This window comes from Typopeltis vanoorti, chromosome 5, assembly GCF_054136105.1.
Source record: "Typopeltis vanoorti isolate ZY-2024b chromosome 5, IOZ_Tvanoo_1.0, whole genome shotgun sequence".
Classification (NCBI taxonomy): domain Eukaryota; kingdom Metazoa; phylum Arthropoda; class Arachnida; order Uropygi; family Thelyphonidae; genus Typopeltis; species Typopeltis vanoorti.
This window is the reverse complement of record NC_143553.1, coordinates 53,720,102-53,734,808: the sequence shown is the minus strand read 5'-3', so window position 1 is coordinate 53,734,808 and position 14,707 is coordinate 53,720,102. Positions and strand designations below refer to the sequence as shown.

General features: G+C 35.1%; 1 protein-coding gene across 3 annotated transcripts in view; it reads left to right on the top strand.

The window, feature by feature from the left end:
- The window catches only part of LOC150106416 (dysferlin-like), a 328,783-nt gene that overhangs the window by 79,650 nt on the left and 234,426 nt on the right, over window positions 1-14,707 (top strand). For all 3 annotated transcript variants that reach the window (XM_090393128.1, XM_090393127.1, XM_090393129.1), the window contains exons 27-28: window positions 3,805-3,907; window positions 11,102-11,247. In XM_090393128.1, the coding sequence (XP_090249254.1) occupies window positions 3,805-3,907; window positions 11,102-11,247 (249 nt within the window). The remainder of the gene's footprint in view (window positions 1-3,804; window positions 3,908-11,101; window positions 11,248-14,707) is intronic.

The following is a 14,707-nucleotide window of genomic DNA, read 5'->3' as shown; positions in this document are numbered from 1 at the left end:
AGTTATTTTTAATGGCATAGTGCACTACTTCCATATACACTACGTTCCAAATTTTTACCGCCAAAATTTGTCGTCTGCTATAGTACGCCCACAGATTCGATTCGAGACTCTTCGACACTTCTGCGCATGTCACAAAAGGAGAATCCATTCCGATAATAGGGTAATCAATCAGTCTTCTGGGATGAGTTGTTTATTATTACACGTCGGAAAATTAACTTATCTTTTATGATCATTGTAGTTTTTAAAGTGGGAACTATTTTGCTTGTATAACAGTTCGGAAATTTTATCTATAAAGCACGTGATTTCGCCCGTTGGCGAAATTCGTACGTCCTTCATTTCTTTCTTCCCTTCAATGATAACGTCCATGAGTTAATTAAATCTCATTCTGAAGAATTGAGTGATTTCGACCTGCTAAATTTAGATGCACAGCGGGAAAATCCCAAAGAATATGAAGAAAATTTAATCACTGATAAGACAGCCAAAAGAGATTTCACAGAAACAGTTTGAAAATATTTTTCGTACAATCGAAGTTTTTAAGCAGCAATGCTTAAAGGCTGTCCCTGATGAAGAGAGAAGCAGTAAAATTTGCAGAAGAGTAGAAGAGGCAATAGGGCCATACCGTCGGTTGTATGAAAAAAAGAAACAAAATGTCCGTCAAACTACGTTAGCTCAATTCTTTATTAAGAAATAGAATAATAAAATTTATATTCTGAATATATTTTGTCTTTCAGCTAAATGGTTTTCCTTTAACTAGGCCCTGAGACATACATTAATTCTTTAATAAAAAAATTAAGGTTCAAAAAAGAAATTTGAAGAACGAATTATACTTTTTCCCATAGGTTATTATATTCGATTAGTGAGTTTTCGATTAATGCGCCTGTTTTAAAGAACGCATTAGGCCCACTAATCGAGGGATTGCTGTACATACTTTTGAAGTAAGTATATGGACAGCACTATATTTCAGAGAAACCTGAATTGTGCGTATTCCAATAGCGGGTGATGGGACTTTTCTCTCACGCAAAATAAACTGATTAGAAGAACAACAGTAATTTTTAGTACGTCATACAATGGCCTCATAGCCTTAGCTGCTTCAATAGTAATTCCAAACACCTAACCAACTTCAGTGTATGGGCACCCTCCTTTTGGTCCTGATCATATTCCACACTTCCAGGCATTTCTCCCATCAGGCTGTGGTAATGAATCGATTATTTTAGGCCATTCTTTCAACCATAACCCCCAGTCTATTGGCATATTCTTCATCAGATCTTGCCTCCACCTGACCTGCGTTGGCTGGTCAAATACGTCACTGTTTGATATGGTACATTGTTAAAAGGTATATGGCTCCTTTTAACAATGTGAAAACTCCTTATGTGAAACTACAGTATAGGAAGCATTTTCTCAAAAATGTTGCATTTCGGCGTCCATCCTTCAGGACAATTACAACAACAAAATTTATAGTCCATACTTTGACAAACAGCTCCAAGCCATTATCCCTCCACCACCAACTCTCAGTTAGGATAATACATCCGGAAATTACACATCAGTATGTTCGCTGTAATACTCATTTTAATGTAAAGTACTAGTGGAATTACTCTCACAAACATTGTTTCATGGCCTCCGTTGCTTTTGCTGTAAGGACCATCTATAAACTCGACAAAACATTTATGGGAAAGTGATCCGATTTTACGACATAAGAGCGAGAGATGGTTTAAGAACGTTAAGTGTTAATATACATAAAGTAATATCTCGATTTAAAATATATTAAAAATATAGAAAACATAAATCGACATTTATGTTTTCTAATATAATCTAACATGAATTTGCATGAGATTGATAACCAGCCCTAATTCTACGAATGGATCTTCAGTTTTTCTTTATAATTTTGATTTTTTTACAATCTGCATTATTTACATTAATATTGTCTTGGTTTCATTTTATCGCGACTAGTTTGTCGCGATACTAATGATAATCCAATTTATCATGAGTTTCAAGTATAATCCTTTAGTTTGACAGTTTAAAAAATCAATATTAATAATTTGATATCCTTAATTTAAAACTGCATAGCGCCTCCATAATTCAGACATTTTAACAATGCCTTTTGATTAGAAAGAGAGCCAGGTTCGAAAATTAAATTAAATTTGTTCAACACGTATTACTTAACTTTCTCCTATACTGCTCAACCATGTCAGATACATTTTCTAAATCAACGCTGTATGAAGCAAGTTGATGGAATTTATAGGATGAAAATGTAAGCCTTTTGTGGACAAGTCAAAGACTAACTATCAAAGATATTAATTACTGAGTTTTTAATCAGTTAAGTGGGATAGATTTAAGCGGATCTAGAGATGAGATTTTTGAAGTAGTGCAGAACTCAAGTGCCATTTTCCCTCCTCAGTTTTTGAACAGAAGATATACTTTGAATTCTTATTTCACAATTTAGCGTAAATATTGCTCACTGTCTTCAGTTTGTGGTTGCACTGGTCGTGATCAGCATGTTAAGAGATTTTGAGGAATATTGCAGTTGAAAATTTACAATCACCACTAGCCAAAGAAAAGGCTTTGACTACAGAGGAGCTTGTTTCCGTAGCTCATTCTCTAGAACGACATGACATTTAATCATAATTAGAAATAACGGGGTTCGAAACCCATCTTTGATACAAAGAACCATTAGAAGGCTTTGCAGTCAGTGAATTACCCAGTCTCATGCTGAGTTAGAAGTTTTCCCCTCCCTGTAACTGTTTTTCCCCTTCCCTCATTACAAACGGACAAACCAGCCGGAGAAACACGTACTGTTAACAGAATATATTAGCTTCACAGTCTTAGTTGCCGCTTTTCATAATTTTAAAGAATATGATGGAAATGGAATGACAGTTCTAACTCATTGGCTTCTTTCCCTGTTATGGAATCAGCATTTTATGGTAAAAATAAAAAGTATAATCTTGACATTCACTTATTTCTGGTTACTTCCAACAAATTCTCATTAGTACGTTACTTTCTAAATCACGCTCTTTAATAAAACCCTTGATTTCGCTTTCTCCTTAGTAGTGCCAAAATATATATGGCACTACTGTAACATATGGGTCCCGAAAGGACTGTGAGACAAGTGTGGGAGGCCCGACCCCGATCAGGGAGACCGAGAAGGAGATGGGCGGATCAGGAGAAGTAAGACCTGCAGGCTGTCAGGCTGGAGACAGGAACGTGGCTGACAGTCACAGAGGACCGTGCCCAGTGGCGACATGTGGTGCTTGAGGCCAAAGTCCTCCCCAGGCTGATAGCGCCTGGCTAATGTAATGTAGTCAAAATATTACTTAATCATGCCCTTTTGCTTTTACTTATGAGAACTGTTATTAGTTCTAGAAGTCGCAACAGAATGGCGACTATAATTTTAATTGAATCATATCGATATCGTTCATTTGCTCAATATTGCACGTGTAAGGAACCCTAATTCTGATTAGCGAGCTGTAAAACATTGAGCATATGTGTTGGTAATTTTATTGACTTTTGATTATCCGTTTTAATAGTTTAATCAGCTCAAATAACAAAAATAGGCCATTATGCCTGTTGAGTTGTAGTTTCCCTATTATGTTTAAAAATTCAGCCTATTAAAATGTTATTTAGATAGAATTCTTAAAATCGTTCACGTAAATAAGAGATTGCATTATGATATCAAGTTGGATTTAACTAACGAAATGCTGAAAACATCAGTTACAAATATGTGTGCTAGTACTTGATGGCAGATAAATATTTATTCTAATGTATTTATCATCATTGTATATATCGTAATTGCTTTATCTTTATTTCTAGCGAGGAGACCCATCCACGCCACGGGAAGAAATTCAACCTCCGCTTTGTTGGGAGTGGCAAGATGTATGGCAGATAGATCTCCATAGAGCTGTGGATGAAGAAGGTAAGTCTTCGAGTCCTCTGGAAATTGGCTTTCAGAATATGATTGAAGGAGGCCATAAGGCCAATATGGAGTCCCTCGCATTCGATTCCATAGCAGACCTACTTGCGAACATCATTCAGCTATAGACTTGAGCTTGTTCGAATCTTTTCTTTGCTTACGTGGTCAATCTTGACATCTCTAGGTCATTTGACTTGTCTGGCATATAAGGGTCTTCTAACTAAATTGCAATCTTATTGTCTGCTGCCCACCATTTGCAATTGGATTGTCAAACTTTCTCTCTGGCTGGTTTCTTGTAATCATGGATAGTTGCCTGTCTTCAGATTGTCCCTACAAATGTCAGAATACCTATGATCTCTGTACTTTGGTCTGTGTTATTTCAGTTAAGAAAGAATACACGACCTCCCCCCCCCCTCACCTTTAATAATGCAGTCTTAGGCTAGCTACCTCTGACTGGTTAACAGTGGTAGACAAAGAACAGCTGTCTTTTATGCAAGATTAGATCTATTCTTGGGCTGACCCTAAACATCTAACCTATTCGGTGTATAAGAACATCACCTTTATATCCTCCTCTCCCAGTAATGTCAGGGTGAAAAAGGACAAGTCTCCTCACCTGTACAACCCGAACACTCTGTAAATACCAAATCTATCTCCTGCCTTAGAATATTGTTCTCACATTTGGGGTGGTGCACAAAATCCTTTTTGAATTTCTTGATGCAGTCTGGTTAAGTGATGATCCTCTCACAGACTTGCTCCAGTCGGTGCACCAGTAATGACGGCATATGTTTCAAGTTCTAACGAACCAGGTAACTGATATCGATGTTATAGTCACGGATGTTACAGAGATAGATCACTTTCTAACTTTAACATTCACCTGTGATAATGCAGTGAACAATTTGATTTGTTAACTACAACCGAACATCTCACAACGCTACATGTATCGAAGACGAAACAATATAATACAGGCATATCAGTTTATGTATAGATGATATCAGAATACCAAGAACACAGTGTACTTATCATTTTAAAAAAATACCAAATTACTATTTACAGTGTTCTCTGAGTTATGAAGAAAACCTTAGATACTGATTGCACCACTCTACAGAAACATTAACTGACTGATTAGTTGAACAAATTATACTGACAAGAATGAGCTATAAGAATTTCTGCAGAACATGCACAAGAAAACAGTAAGATTACTTTCAAAACTTCTTTCCGTGGTTGAGCTATTATATGCATTCTCCCAATCCAAAATAGTCTTTCCGACTGAGTTACAGAAATTATATTTGCTGGAAGGGAGGTGGCCACTGGGTGCATGCGTAGTCTTATAGCAATATTTCTAGTTTCTATAATGCTACCATGCCAGAAGAAAAACTGTTAGAGCGATTCAAGTTGCTGGCCAGAGGAACTTTCTCTACGCCTTTTTAAGGTTGTCCGAAGGCGAACTTTGGTGCTAGCAAATAGGCCTGTGCCAAAGCACTGTCTTCCCCGAAGTGCTCAAAATGATCGCTAGCGATTAACTTGACAATTGTTGATAACTAAATTAGAGGACAACTGTTTCTCGATTTCTAGAATCTAGTTAGAGCTAAAATAGTTAAAGTATACGAGGCTGCAGAAAAATGTCAACTTTTCTGTCCGTTTCCTGACGCATTTTAACATACCATATCTGAAACTTCCTCAAATATAAAAAAAATTGATGTCCTTTTTCCATTCTAGACATTTACTTTTTAAGTATTCTCTCACCTGACCTGGCCTGAGGAGCTTTTGTCGCGTTCGGTTGGAATCCTGAATAGGGCACGAAGAATCTTATAAAGAGCTTTTTAACTGAAAGTAGTAGGGTACTTCATCCCACAAAATAAGGCAAACCGGTCAGAAGGACATGCACATTTAACAAACATAATGCATTAGCCTGATAACTACAAGGATATATTTCAGATAATCATAACCAATCCAAAATCTTAACAGGCTTATAATTCTGGTCCCACATTTGTGATTGTGCATCGTAAACGTCCAAATATTTTTCGACTCAACTCACTTTAGAGTAGGATAGTTTGTCGTGTCACAGGTCTGCTTCTGGTTTATGCCACTGAACTGGCATCTATTATTCTTTCTCTTTCTGCTAAGCAAGCCAACGAGACCCATTTCCTTCTTTCATTTCGTCTACCCTTATTCTGTGAAAGTTTCCACAGTGTGTTCCCTTCAAAACATTGATCATTATCAGTAGATTCCTCATCTTCTAATTTCTGCAATCGCTAATGTATTGATGTATAACATAATTACCCATCTACAAGAGGGTCGAAAATGAGACAACATAAATTATTGCCCATTGCTGCTCTATCATTACTTGAACATTACTTAAACAAAGGCATACATATTTGTATTATGTATCGGAGTTCTGAATTTTCTAGTAGTTCAGAAGGAATTATTTCTGTTTCAGCTGCATTTTAAGCTAAGATAGCAAAACAAAAGTTTGGGTGATTTAATATTTTCGTGACTGTTATATACAGAAAGCGACTTAGCTATATATACTGTATATAGAAAACGAGCAGATCTTTACATGCAGTTATCCTCTACATCCCTTTATGCATCACACTTTTCTTAAAAGGACATGTATAATGCCACACATTATTGTACGAGTTTTTACTCAAACCACGAACTATAATTTTATCTTTGGAGATCTCATCATAGGAAACTGAACTCAATGAAATTCCGGTATCTCCAGTTCCTTAGACGTCTGAGAACGTAGCGTATACAAAACAAATAATAATAAATAAAAACTGCTAACGCCTTTCAGTAACAGAGTAGGCGACGCTGTTTTAGCTTGCCTCCATTTAAACTTTTGGAGTCTGAGGAGCATAGACAATCAGTAATAGATGGCCCATACCTACTGATGTTAAACGCATCTGGTGCAGAGACTACAGCAAACAAGGGCTCTCACGTGTTCCCAGAAACAATATATTATCTTATCTGAAATAGTGTAGGTTCTATGGTCAATTTTCGTGTTCCTTCCATTCTTATTTAAAATTCTAGTTTTTTTTTTTTTTTTTTTCCCTAAAAGTGCTAAATGAGACCGTTTAGCACTTACAATTTTGAATAATAATTAGCCGACCCAACCCTTGGCTGTCACATATAGCTTACCAAGGCTATGCGTGATTTCTACCGCATCCGGAAAGGAGAGTATAGCAGACAACTACTAGGTTTTAACACTGAGATAGTGAGAGTTTTATGGTCGCTTTTCTTGAAATAAAAACCAGAGTTTTTATTTCAAGAAAAGCAGGGAAACCATACTTGCTTGTGCCAAAGATCGACTAACCCAGGAACCAGCTCGAAAATGTCTAGTCGGCGACTGCTGTCGAACTTTGGAAGGTTTCTCTTCCGGTGGCTTCTATAGGGCTATGCAGCCACTTGTTTTTATTAGGTTTACAGGCTTGTGATCCTTTTTGCGAATTGATCGAATCCAATAAGAGAAAATTCCCCTCTATACAATAGATATTCATTTATCATAGCGCACTTAGCGCTAATGATGACCAGTATAATAATGTGGATCGCAGAGCATAGATTTTGCTTGTTAAAACTGTCGCAGGCGTACAATATAAAGTGGTAATTTTTTTTTCCAGTCTTTATCGGGAAAACTTGAAATTTATTATTTTTCTATATAGTATTCCATTCTTATTTACTTAATTATTATACTTCATCTTAGACTGCAGAACAGATAGCAAAAAAAAAAATTTTGATATGATAATTCTTGCTTGTTTGATTAAAGTATCTGGGATCACTTAAAATTGAATCTAAGTAATGAAAATGATTGTGTACAGCACATATCAAAACCTACTTCAGATTTAAGTGCTGTGATAATGAACAGTGTCATTACTATACAAGAATGTAATTACAAAATGAAGTATCTTTTTAAAATGATTGTAACATCCTGTTCATTTAGAGTATGGAAAATTTGCTATGTTCAGACAACACAAGTTTCCCATATTCTGAACTATTATTATTATTATTATTATTATTATTATTGTACAGGCACCTCCATGGAGTCTGAAGACTCCTTATGGGAGGCCCAAACTGTCCACATAATCTATTATACCTCCCTCACTTTGAACCCATTTACAGACTGAACATTCACAACTGATTCTGGCAATCCATTCCACTCATTCACAACTCTCCAAGCAAAAAAATCTAGTCCTCATACTCCTTACTAACCACACCTTTATTCAACTTCCAGGGCCGATCCCTTGTTCTGGCCCTTCTATCCAAGCGCTGAAACATTTCCCCTGCATCAGTCCTATAAAAACCCTTTAAATAATTTAAATATTTCTATTATAACCCCTCTTTTTACTCTTATTAACTAACTTATGCAATCTGCATACCCTCAATCTATCCTCATAGGGATAGATTGAGGATATGTGGTAGATTCCACCATTTTGGTTACTTGCCTCTGAATCATCTCCAAAAAACCCAAGAGACTAGACCTGAGCACAGAAATCCAGATGTATCAAGGCCTTGTAAGGTGGAATAACAACTTCCTTATCTCTGCTTGTTATTATGTTCTTTACTAGCCAAGTACATTATGAGCAACTTGTGCAACCTTAGCGATATATTTTTTAAACTCTAACTCTGTTTCCCACTACCTGTAAATCTCTAGCTCATCTTTTTCTGGAGTACAGTTCCATCAATATGGAATTTAAAATTTATTTTTCATTTTATTTGCCCATTTAAATTATCATTGCTACCGTAGCATAGCATCCTGTCCGTCTAGTAACTGGCTATTTTCAACTGAAGAAGAAATTCTCTATAGTGCTGTCTATATAATTTCTCTTTTCCAACACCATTGAGGGGTGGGATTGTGGGAGATAATTGTAGTTATTCCATTGCTGAACATATCAAATGTTGAGATGCTACTTCATCTTAGACTACAGAACAGTTAGCAAAAAAAAAAAAAAAAATGTATCTTAAAATATCAAATATTTATTCATTAATTTTTCAGTTACTTGCAAGAATTACTTAACCTTTAATAAACTGGCAAATACTTTTTTTTTTTTTAATGGAAATCCCACTGCTAAAGATTTGAAGCCTAAAAAAAAAAAGGCTTCAAATCTTTGGGTTATTTGTAAATTCAAGTAGAAAGGGAAGGAATAGGGGCATGTAATCATCACCATTTAAGCTGCATAAATTGCATTTTCTTCTGTCCACATCATATCTTGGCACACCCATAAGAATTACTTGCCCTCCATTTATTGAATTTCTTTGCTGATACATAGCACCTACATCATCCTTTGCATTTCCTGGCCTATAGCAGCAATCAACCAAATATGTTGTCATATTAACTTGTATCTTGCACCAGACAGCCTCAAATGCACTGCTTTGAATCTTACTGATTTCCTCTTGTACTACCACTCTTTTAGGCTGCAACTCATCTGATATCATCAGTAATATCCCCCCCCCCCCATTCTTTTGCTCAATCTGCCCTCAAAATACTATAATCTTCACTTTCTATGCCAATAATTATATCATTCTCAGTCAACCATATCGCACTAATACCAATAATTTTTGGTCAATAGGAACTAACAATGTTGAAAATTCCTCCTTGTTCCTAATACTTCTGGCATTAGTATGCATAAATGACATAATCCTTATAGGCCCATAGTTAACCTTACATTTTGCACCCACAATCCCATTTCTTATTTACTACCTTAGAAAGTAGTCAACATTTTCTCATTCCACACATCCAGAAACTACATTCCATTTCCTCCTATTCCATTACATACCCTATGGAGTAATTTGCAGTAATTGCCCTGCTTTGCAACTCGCCTCTATCATACTATGGCAACAATCACTTCTGGCATTAACTCTTTCATACTCTATCATACCACACTTTTCTCCTTTCAGGTCATTTGTATCTGCAAAACAATCAGCTATTTTGCTTTACCTTTCTGCATTCTAATAGCTTCACTACAATTGTTCTTTGCACCTGGGAAACATGATTTTTCTCATTCCCTCACAAAACACTCCTCTTATCATGGAATGCCCATACAAAATTCTTGTCCTTCTCTTACTATTATTTTTGACAAGCATTCCTTTCTGTTCCTTGGTATCTCTTTTTTCCTTTCTTTTCTCAGCAGCACCACTTGCCAAATATTTATTTAGTCTCTCACATTTATGCTTCATCCTATATAAGCAGGCTATCTCATTGCATCTAAATCTTCATTCTCTGCACCATTCATGCTTGTATTTGTCCCTGCACTGGCATCCTTCCTTCTTTCATCCCCAACACTCTCACATCATGTCTTCCATTCATCCCTCCTTTACATAATCTCACATTTTCTTGGAACTTCTCATTTCCTCTTTTACAATTATACTTCTCCCACCCAAGCTTTCATTTTCTTTCTCATTCTCTTCTCTTTTCTAGAATCTCTCTCTCTCCCTCTATTTCCTCTTGAACTTCTTATATTACAATCTTATCTGAAGCATCCTGATTTCTCCAAAATATGTGGTTTGCACATTTGTTTTTTTTTAAAATATACATTTTAAAAATTCATTCATACTAGATGTATTTTTATAAATACATTTCAAAAATTTTAAAGGAGAGCATTCATTTCTTCAGAAATTAAATATCTTTTGTTTTCTAATTTTAAGTGTACTGAGGAATAGTTAAGGGAATATTTTCTTGTTATATTCAAGATTAACGTTTTAATATGGAAATACTATGATTAATAGTATTTAATATGGAAATACTATGATTAATAGTATTTCCATATTAAAATTAATACAAAAAAAATTAAAAAAAAAAAAGACATCTTCTCTAAGGAATAAATATCATGTTTAATGGCATCATGATTATTACATGATGCTACCAAAGGCTCATCGTGGGAGGGCACTCTACTCCGCTAAACACATCTCACTGCCTCACTTATTACTTAATTCTCTAACGATATTGCTGCCATCAATACCATCTACTGCCTGCCAGCATTTCTTGTTTCTAAATTGCATGCGTTCTCACGGTGGATTTACCTGTATTTGGGATGAAAAATGTGACTTTCTGGGAGGAAGAAGCCTTGCTACCTCCATATGAGATTGCCTAATTCTCCTTCAATGAAAAAAGCTACTTGAAAGATGGCTAAACTTCTACTGATGTAAATCAGCAGAAAAGCAGTATTAATCTGAGATAATGTATTGTTTCTTTTATTTACTTAGGCTGGGAATATACAGTAGAAGCAACATTAGGAGGATATAATCCAGTGGAGAAAACCTACCATTTGTGTCGTCGACGACGATGGGTACGTGAAAGAAAATATCAGATGCATGAGCTACAATCGGCCTTGGATGAGCAACATTCTCAGGTGTGTAATACTACATGAATAGGACATATGACATCTCATGTTTAAAAATCTCTTATAGTGCTATCTCAAAAATTGCATAATTACTACTTGTACATAATATAACTTTTTTTTTACTCATAAAACTTCTTAATAGAAGAACTGAGGAAGAATGTTAGCAACAGTTTACAAGTATTTTTCCAGTAGTAAATTATTAAAAGCTAGTTGAACATTCTTTTCTAAAATATCTAAATATTCATTACTTAAATTTATTGGTATAATAAGCACTATTTTAAGTAATGAATTTATTAATGTTATTAGTGTAATGGCATAATTTCCACTAAATCCACATGCCCAGAATGTGTGTGACCACAATACATATAAACCGTACTAATATTATTTTGAAGGAAAGGAGGGGGAAAAGCTGATGAAACTGTTACATGTGTAAAATAAAACTCAAGGATACAGCAAAAATGTCTTGACCACAGCATTAAAATGTTCATTTATATATTCATTTATCTGTTAAAATGTTCAAGAAAGAAAATTCATTGTTTATATTGATATTATAGATGTTAATGTTACAATATGACATATTAGCATAAGACCTAAATGAGTCAGCCCCATCATGGAAGATTATTACTGTCATACAAATGCTCATCAAATTGTGCCTTAAAGAAATTCTCTTTCTGCACTTGAAACACATTCAGGCAGTTTATTCCAATCACCAGCTACTCTCCATGTAAAAAAAAAAAAAAAAAAAAAAAAAAAAAAAAAAAAAAAAAAAAAAACTGCTTCATACTTCCTTGATATATCCCCTCTTTATATAATTTCTAAAGAATTCTATTACTGTTTCATTGTATTCTATGAAATAATTTTTGTTCTGTTAATCTAACATAGATTACACATTGATCTGACTCTTCAACTTGTGCCTCAATCAGATATCATCTCTTTTCCTTCCATGAGCTCTTTCATTGAGGGAATGCTTTTTCCTGAGCATAGCATTCCTCAATCTGTTTTTATACCTGACATTCCAGAAACCTAATGCAATCTTAGCTATTATCTTACTATAAACCCTTAGTGAAAATATCTTCCTTTCCTCAGAAAAACAGGTGACAAAATATTTGCGCAATAATCAATGCCTTGTATAGTGGAACCGTAACCTCTTTATAACTATATATCAGTGTCCACCTCATTGCCATGATCTGTTGTGTTCTCAATGTTTCAGCAATATAATTCCAGAATTTTGGGGTTTTTTTTTCCTCCTCCATCATACCCCCCCACACACACACTCACTCCAAAATCCCTTATCTTCTATCCCTTAAGATAATCTGAATCTATTATACTGTATCCAATCCTTACAACCTTACTCTGCCACACTTGGTATCTTGATGAAGGAATCTTCATAATTCCTTCATGAAGATTCCTTCTTATAAAAACTATCATGAAGGAATCTTCCTGTGTTTGTCAACTTTCTATAAATGGAAAACGATAATCTGTTTTTTGTTTCATTTATTTCTATAAGGATATTTAGGAAAGGAAGTTTTTTATTTTCTTCTAGTTTCAGAGTAAATTTTATGTTAGGATGTAAGTTATTAAAATAGTCTTTAAATGCAGTCAGATCTAGTGCTATTCCTGGCCAAATGATGATGTTGTCCAAATAGTGGAGCCAAATTTTTGGTTTGATGTGCCAGTTTTGTAGAGCATTATTTTCAAAATTTTCCATGTAGAGGTTTGCTAGAGCTGGTGAGAGGGGTGAATCCATTGCTAGTCCTTCTTTTTCTTCCCAGAGTTCTTAAACCACAGAAACATCTGCATGATTAGCTTTGACAGTGTCTGCCTCTTCACTAATATTTCCCATAAGGAAACAGTAGACTTGTTAACTCAAAAAATTTCCATCTGATATTGTTGAATTATTGAAATTTGTTATTACGTCCAGTTACTTCACTGGGAAAGAAAAAATTTACAAGCAAGAGGAAGGAACAGCAATGGGGTCTCCCTTATCACCAAACTTAGCAAACCTGTTTCTAGAATACTTTAAAAAAAATTTTCACGTTTAAATCCAAACCAAAAATTTGGCTACGATATATCAATGACATCTTTGCTGTCCGGGGTCATTCTGAACAGGAACTATACTTTTTTCTAGATAAAATAAACCTTCATTCTCCCATGAAATTTATGCTAGGAAAAGAATCTCCACAGGGTATCTCCCTTCGGATTTACACATCCAAAGAAAAGATGGTTCCATTTCTGTCTATTGCAAACTGACATTTTCAGGTCACTACATTCACAATTCTACTGCTCATCATCCATCTCAAAAAATTGGCATCATTAGTAACTAGAGCATACAGATTCTGCTCCTCTAAAGAATCTCTAAACCAAGAATTGGAAATAATCAAAAATACAGCCATACTAAATGGATACAATCTTAAAACAACTCAAAAAATTATCAGTCACTGCCCCATACATCAACCTAGACGAGAATAAGCCCATATGATTCCCGTACCTTATGTCAAAGGCATCTCCGAATGTATTTCAAAAATTATGAAGAAATACAAACTTGCTACTACCTACAAACCAATCAACCAGATCTATAACTTGTTACCTTCTCCTTAAGACAAACTCTCAACTCTGATACTACCTGGCATGTACAAGGTTCCATTCTCCTGTAAATTGTCTTACCATGGACAGACAAGTAAATCTGTTCATAAACACATTTCAGAACATCGAGACCATACCCGTCTTATCAAACCACAGAAATCTGGCCTCTCACAACATGGAGTTGAAAACCCAAACCATAGGATCCATTGGGAAAAGACCAAACTTCTACATAGATCTTTATATGAACGTTTATATAATGAAAGTGTTGAAGCCCTACTTCACAGACCAAATCTAAACCGTAATGCCGTTCTTGCTATTCCTAAAGTATGGGAAATTGTCATACAAAATTGTGTAAAATAATTTTTATATATGTTATCTTATTTTAATGTAATCTTTTTTTTTACCCTCCAGATTTAATTTAATTCTATGACATGCTAGATTCCATTGTAATCATGCACCCTAACTGTATGTTATTCCTAGTGTTGTTTGAGTTAACTAACTGTACTAATGATGTCCTAAGATACTTAGGATGAAATATTTACTTAATAAAACTTATTACTGTTATTATTATGTGTGTGTGTTTAGTCATTTTTTACATTTGTCTCTAATCTGTAAGAGCACAAGCTGACTTATTTGCCAGCTTGTGCTCTTACAAGCTGGCAAATCACTTTTGATATGCTTTCTACTTTTCCTTCACTGCCTCTTTAACTACCAGTGTCTACCACAGGGTTCTGATTCTTGCAGACAACCTCACCACATGTGTCTCTGGCTGAATCAATCAATGTTTCACATCTGAGATCTGCTAGACTTTTATTTACTTCAAAACTTTCTTACATGTTCTTCTTTTCAATATGAAATTCAATTTTATCCTGCTCAAGACTAAATG